The sequence below is a fragment of the Meriones unguiculatus genome, chromosome 20, assembly GCF_030254825.1.
Source record: "Meriones unguiculatus strain TT.TT164.6M chromosome 20, Bangor_MerUng_6.1, whole genome shotgun sequence".
Lineage (NCBI taxonomy): Eukaryota > Metazoa > Chordata > Mammalia > Rodentia > Muridae > Meriones > Meriones unguiculatus.
In genome coordinates this window covers 578,003-585,611 of record NC_083367.1, presented here as the reverse complement: position 1 = coordinate 585,611, position 7,609 = coordinate 578,003, and the positions used below count along the sequence as shown (strand labels likewise).

Here is a 7,609-nt window from a genome sequence, read left to right as displayed (position 1 = left end):
CAAGGTTTATTCTATGAATTTAGTTCTATTTATACCCTTTTAACATACAGTCCTTACCTCAGAAGAGTAATTGCCTCACAGCAATTAGCAGGATAATGGATTGCCTGACATTTTAAACACATTGCCTTCCAAAAAGTTCATGGTAGGTACAAAACAATAATAATTCATGTCATGTGTAAATAAAGTCCATGCCATAGGCTATATGGCCAAACAATTGTTTGCATTTCTATGCATTAAGAGATTCTTTAAATATCTCTGGATTCACAAGCTCATCTAAGGTTTAAAACAATAATTTCTAGATGCCCTAATGCATATTGAGACCCACTGATCCAAAGGAATGTTCATTTTGGGACAATAAATCTGTGTCAAGCCTAACCTCTCTCCAGTGAGATGTATGTACTTGGCATCTGGAGTCTCACAGAGGTTTTTATTTTATTTTAGTTGATGAATTTCTATCAGCTATCTAACTTCTTAACTTCTGACCTTTGTTTAAATCAAAACAGGAAATGTATCATTAATTCATCTGAACTGCAGTTAATTTTCATAAAGATCCTGTAGGAGATCTCCTTAACCAGGACAGGTAAATATTTAAGGGATGACAGCAGTGAAGCCTCTTTCATACCATGCCAGAGTTTTGAGAGATATAAAAGCAGCATAGAAAAGTGGGGTGTCAGTTAGAGGAAGAAGTTCGAGAGGCTCAATCTCTGCCTCAGATTTCGCTCTATTGTAGACATTGGGGAAAAAATAAAACCTAAGTTGCCTTCCAGTAATCCCAGATGTCTCCTGAATCCCTTTCCCTGAGTACCTCCTGACAGGAAAGAAGAAATACCAGGAAATGGAAAGCAAAATGAGGGTTAGTGCATATGGGCAAAATATATGATCTATTGGAAAGACATTGCTTTCATGAAACTGTATTCAATGAGTTAACACCCACAATAGACTTTAAGAGGCAGCAAGATAACTCAAATGCAAAGACACTTTTTGCCAAGCCTGATATCAAACCTGAGTTGATCCCCAGACACAAAACAGAAAAAGATTCAGATCTAAATTCTCCTCTGACCTTCATGTCATGTCCAATGTACACCTATAAATATGCATACACAGACACACTAATGCACACTCAGATGCATGCAGACATAGGTAATTAACTAAAATGTAATAAAAATTAAAATGCTTTATGGAAAGTAAATGAATAAGCAGAGATATGGGCACCACGAAGGAAGCAAGGAAGGAAGAAAGGAAGGAAGGAAAGTACTATATAATCTAGAAAAACCAAGAAACATACTCTTTCTTAGTGCCTCTAAATAGAAATAATTTTTTTCCATCACCATCACTATGGTGGATATCAGAACTCCAATATTGTAAAAAGAAAAGAAAATCTCTTATATTCAAACAACAGAGTTTGTAGTAATGTGTTACAGATGGAATACAAATAAAAAACTGAGTTTTTTGCATATTCATATAAAGTATTTTCATAAAGAAGACATAAGAATCGTTAAACCTATAATTTAGTAAGGGGCTCTGCAAAATTTTTCAGCATGTTTTCAGGCACACCTGCCATCAGGCAGAAGGGAGAAGTGTGCAGGTCCAGGGCTGTGTGTGGTGCAGGCATCTGGTGAGACTTTCAAGGAGGTTTGTGTTGGAGGCCGAAGCACTGTGAGAGGAATACTGAAACTATTCTGACAGTAATAAACTGCCAGTTCTTCAGCCTGCACAGTGCTGATGCTGAGAGTGAAATCTGTCCCAGATCCACTGCCTGTAAAGCGATCAGGGACTCCAGTGTGCAGAGTGGATGCCCAGTAGACCAGCAGTTTAAGAGAGTGCCCTGGTTTCTGCTGGTACCAGGACAATAAATTCTTTTGGTTGTCACTGTAATAAAGACTCTGACTGGACCTGCAGCTAATGGTGACCTTCTCTCCTGCTGACACAGCCAGGGAGGATGGAGACTGAGTCATCACAATGCCTGCACAGGTACCTGCAATCAGAAACACACAATAAATATGAATATAAACACAAACACAGATTGTAAAGCAATTGAAATTTGTCATTTAACATCTTTTTTTTTCTTTATAAAATTTTAATGAAATTAAATCTAATGAATTTTAGTCATTACAATTGTGCTTTCAAAGTTTAATTTTCTGGAATCAGGATACAAGTGATGTCCAAACATGAACTCATCAAACAGAGCACAGCTTCCCTGGCGACTGCCTCTGCATTCCTCAAATGTGCAGTGTGCTCTGCCATGTTCCTGTTACACACATCCAAACATGCTCTGCTTTGCAGCCCTCGGATGATAAATGCTAGGGTTGAAAATCAGCTCTGAATCTACCTGAGATACAATATGTTAGTCAACATGTATAAACATTATTACCTTGTACATAGATAGTATCATTCAATATACTCTACAGCAAAATATCTATAACGCGATTTAAACTGTGAAAAGTATTTAATTTCTCAAAGTGAACCATGAAACTGATAGAAGTTAACCTGGGTGGGCATTAAGTGAAGAGTAGCAAGTGCTTGAGCGACACCGCAGAGTTGTTTTTACAAATATTCTCTGTGCTGCATACCCTGCATATAAAGTAGTAATATTAATGTACTGATAAGATTGCTGGAGTTCTGAGTAATTATCTGCCTTCTATATTACAATGCATATTTTAAAAATTGGACCTTGGCCTTTAATGCCTTCTATCTATAACATTATAGGACAGTTAAACTAACAAAGGCAACCACTGACCATAAATTACATACTCTGATATAAAGTTGCTTTAAGAAGAAAATATTTTATTTGTTGCCATATTGCCTAAATAGACACTCATATAAGTTTGTATTTGTAAATACTTAAAACATCCTTTGCAAATTACAGCTATCATTTTACTTTGATTGAACTAGAGGGAAATAATTTTATGAAATAGTTAGACACACATAAGATGCTTCTGTGATTTAACTTAGATTATTAATATCCCAGTATATATTAATTTTGTTTTGTTTTTAGAAAGGTTAATTTTGTGAACAACTAGCCACATTTAACATCTTTGTACTATCATGTTGTCAGAGTTTTATTATGTAAGAAATATTAAGCGTGGCACACTCTAAGTTTTTTGTCTACAAAGAAGTGACTCTGCAAAGATTATAACATTTTGAGTTTCTCACCAGACACCCAAAGCAGCAGGGATATGGGAACCTGGGTCTGTGAGTTCATCTTGCTCCCCACTGCTGTCTGATGCACCTCAGTGTTAACTGCAAAGGCCTGGTTTATGGGTTGGACTGTAGGGAGTTTATGTAAAGCAGTCAGCAAGTGCATAAGCAAATGCCTGCACAGTGTCTGTGAGTGTAGATGATGTCAATCAATACTTAAAAATACTATTACAGAGAACATGAGCAATCACTGAATAAGACTGTCTTACAGCTCTCAAACAGAAAAGTACTAGGTGCTCTAACAGCAGATCTAGGTTAAAATCCAAGACCTGCCGAAATCAAATGACTTCTGTAGAAACATTAATAGAGCTATCTCAGATTGACATACTTAGGGAAATTATAAGATATATTCAAAAAATCAGAACAAACAAAAGAAACGAAGTCATAAACATGCCATAAAAGAAAGAGAACATAGACGGAAGAAAAGATGAAAGGAAAAAAGAGAATTGAGGTTAAATGTGTTCAATATTACTCAGCTCCAAAGCCATTCTTGTACTGAAGACAGAGAACAGACATTTGGACTCTATTTTCTGAGATAAACAAGTGACTAAGATGCAAAGAGTAGCCCAAAATTCACTGTGAAAATCCAGGTGAACATTAATTTAAGACTGAAATCAGAGCAACTTTAATCTCAAAGCAAAGGAAAACAAGTAGAAACATTCAAGTCGCCTCCCCACAACTTCAGGAAATTGAAAGAGGGGTCTAACTATGAAGAAATGGAAGACAAAAACATGTTTTTCATGAAGTCTTTTCTGTAGACCAACACTGCCATGAGTTTTTATGAAACAAATACTAATGTTAGTGTAATTTAGAAAGTAGCAGTATTGAAACTGGATTAAGATGGGCTTCTGATATTGCGAACAGGTAATTCTCTCCAGAAGGGGACACAGACATCCTAGCCTACTTAATGATTTTATAGAGAACAATAGAACACTACATCAGTGATTGCTGTTACCCAAATGGTGAAAAACAAAAGTTTGCCTATGTATTAAAAACCTGTAGAGATAAGAGTAATCACAGAACCTGCTAGGACTTCACATTATTGAAATCAGAAAGTATATATAAGAAATTAATTATAGAGCCAGAATTATGTATAAAGTAAAAAGAGAAAAATAAATAAATCAAGTATCATGGCAAGGAGTGGCAATTCACATCTGTACTCCCAGAACTGGAGATACAAAAGCAGGAGACTTATGAGTTTGAGGCCAGACTGGAGAACATACCAACATCTGTGCCAATCTGATCTATATATGGAGACAATCTCTCAACAATGTGCATCATTAATCTGTTGGTTATAAAACAACTCATGGCCTTATCTACCAAAAGCAAATTACATTTTTAATTTTAATTTAATTTTATTTTTAATCACAGTTTATTTACTTTGTATCCCTCCTCTAGTTACCTCCCTCCTCCCCTCACAAGCCCTCTCTCCCACTTCTCCATGTATGCCCCTCCCCAAGTCCACTGGTAGGGGAGGGATTCTTTCTCTTCCTTCTGATCCTAGTCTGTTAGGTCTCATCAGAAATGGCTGCATTGTCTTCCTCTGTGGCCAGGTAAGGCTGCTTCCCCATCAGGGGGAGTTGATCAAAGAGCAGGCCAATCAGTTCACGTCAAAAGCAGTCCCTGTTCCCATTACTATGTAACACATTTGGACACAGAACTGCCATGTGCTACATCTGTGCAAGGGTTCTAGGTTATCTCCATGCATGGTACTTGGTTGGAGTATTTGTCTCAGGGAAGATTCCTGTGTTCAAATATTTTGGTTCTGTTGCTTTCCTTGTAGACCTCCCGTCTTCTCTAGATCTTACAATTTCCCACTTCTTTCATAGGATTCCCTGCATTCTGCCCAAAGTTTGGCCATATATCTACACAATGGAATATTACTCAGCAATGAAAAAGAAGGAAATCATGAAATTTGCAGGTAAATGGTGGGAACTGGAAAGGATCATCCTGAGTGAACAATCCCAGAAACAGAAAGACACACATGGTATATAATGACTCATATAGACATATAATATAGGATAAACCTACTATAATCTGTACACCTAAAGAAACTAATCTAGAGGGAGGACTCTGGCTAAAATGCTCAATCCCCATTGTGAAAGGCAGAGAGGATGGACATCAGAAGAAGAACAATACAGGAAACCAGTTAGGAGCCTCCCACAGAGGCCCCTGAAAGGCTCTGCCCTGCAGACTATCAAAGCAGATGCTGAGACTTAAAAGCAAATTATTTACCTGATGTTAGTGTTTCACCATGAAGCCACAAATATTATTGAAAAATAAATAATCATTTATCCAATATGCACTGACTTCTGTTTTGAAGTACATATATAATTTTATACATCTGCTTTTCAGGTTAGCTAATGTACAACATTAGCTAATTTCTGATGAGGACACACAGATCTTCTCTGTAAACCGCTAACACAAAGTCATAAGAGAAAGGTAGACTTATGCAGATACAGGGACTTCCTAATCTCAAGTTCTAGACTATGACAGAAAGGGAACTTTGCTTTTGTCACTGTCTAGCAAGTTTTCATATGCTTTTTATCTCAACTAAACTTTACACTTTTCCTTGTAACAGCAGTACTGAGCTCAGACCTTGCTCTCATGACATTAACATCTGTTCCTTTAGATTGGACAAACAGAGACAGGGATCTTACAAATCCAAACTCCATGGGCTTCTCACAGTATTCAAGGGGAGAACATGGGGTCTGAAGAGGAAATGATTTCATGTTATAGTATACATATTATAAAAAGCCCAACAGTCCTTTGTCACTTACCAAGTTTCTACAGTGTGTCCTGGTGAATTAGATTCTGTTGGCTTTGATTTAAAATGGACTATAAGACTGTTAGCTGGATTCAACACTGATTATTATGCTTACACCCTTGTAATCAGGAATTCGGAAGCTGATGGCTTTCAGCTTCTGGGACACAGCACTCTCTTCATGGACACCACTGTGGATGGAGGACCAGGGAATATTAGCCTCAGATGCAAATTATCCTGAGACAGTACAAGGCTGAACTCAGCTTTTCTGTTCCAGCACATAGAACCTTCTACTTTTTGGATGAGTGGCTATTTCTACCCCATATATGTGACAAACAGTAGTAGACAAGGAAAGATTTTCAATAACTCAGATAAAACATTGACATACTATTCTTAGTTAAAATCAGCAGCATGGTACCGAGGATATAGAAGTTTATTACTGCTTGCAAGAGACAGGAGGTCCTCATACAGAGTGGCCGCAATGAAATAAAACTGTCCTGCTTTATGTGCCTAGAGCCCACAGGTACTGCTTCGCTCAGGAGAGTTTGTACAGGTTCTCTGAGTTAGTAGGAGAGGGTGTGGTTAGAGAACTCAAAGCAACCTGTCAGAACTGAATTTTCCTCAAAATCTGTTACTAGATGCACTAAAAATAAACCCATTAGCACACCTTCAGCTTAAACATCTGTGGAAAGCATAGTCTTAAACAAATAGAGATGATGTGAGGGTCTTCTTTTTAACATTTTTATTTCTGTGACTATATTGGTTGTATGCATGTCTTTGCACGATGTATGCACCTGGTGGCTGCAGAAGCCAGGTGAGAGCATCAGATCCCCTAGAACTGGAGTTATGGATCATTGTCACCTACCATGTCTGCTGGGAATTGAACCTAGATCCTGTGAAGAGAAGATAGGGTTCATAAACAAGTAGCCAAATGTCTATCCAGCAACAGCCTTCTGATTAAAGAGACATGATAGGTAATGAGGGAGATCCATGAAAAAATAAAGACTTACATGCTGCCAAAGCCTCTGACACAGGAAGAGATGGGCAGTGGAAAGAGGAGGATGAGTAAATGACTCCTAAAGACTTCTTGTGCCTTGTAAAGTCTGTGCTGCTTTAAAACTAAGGTGGAAAAGAAATTACCTACTAATAAAAATAGCTTCATTTGATACAAAGAGTAAGAGAAAATCATGGGAACAAGTCAGTGTTTGTATTTAATCTTAACTTCTGTCTTCTTAGCTCAGGGTTCAGTGGGGATATCATAATGATGCAGAATCCAATATTCCTTTCCATCTTGCCTGGAGAGCTGGCGAGCCTCCATTTTCTGAAGAACCACATCAGTGAAGACACTGCCTCCAGATTTGTATGGGTGGCCCCAATCTCTGTTTTTGTTGTGATAAACTACAGTGAAAAAAGCAAGTCAGGAAACTTTGTTCCTTATTTGGGAACATGATTTGTTTTGAAACACAGTTCAAACATACAACCTATTATAGTATGGAAGACAAACTGGAAAAAACATGAAGCAGCTGCTCATATCACATACACAACTGAGAAATAGAGTGTGCAGAATGCTAGAGCTCAGGCCACTCTCTCCATTTTATGGAGGTCAATATCCATATGCTGGGTATTGTCTTGCCTAAAGTTATTAGA

At 37.7% G+C, this 7,609-nt stretch overlaps 1 gene segment (V, D, J or C); it reads right to left on the bottom strand.

The window, feature by feature from the left end:
• Window positions 1-1,544: 1,544 nt before the first annotated feature.
• On the bottom strand, window positions 1,545-3,202 carry LOC132649579 (immunoglobulin kappa variable 4-1-like). The segment is given in 2 exon segments: window positions 1,545-1,975; window positions 3,154-3,202. Coding segments are annotated over 2 exon segments (480 nt in total).
• Between the last annotated feature and the right edge of the window lie 4,407 nt (window positions 3,203-7,609).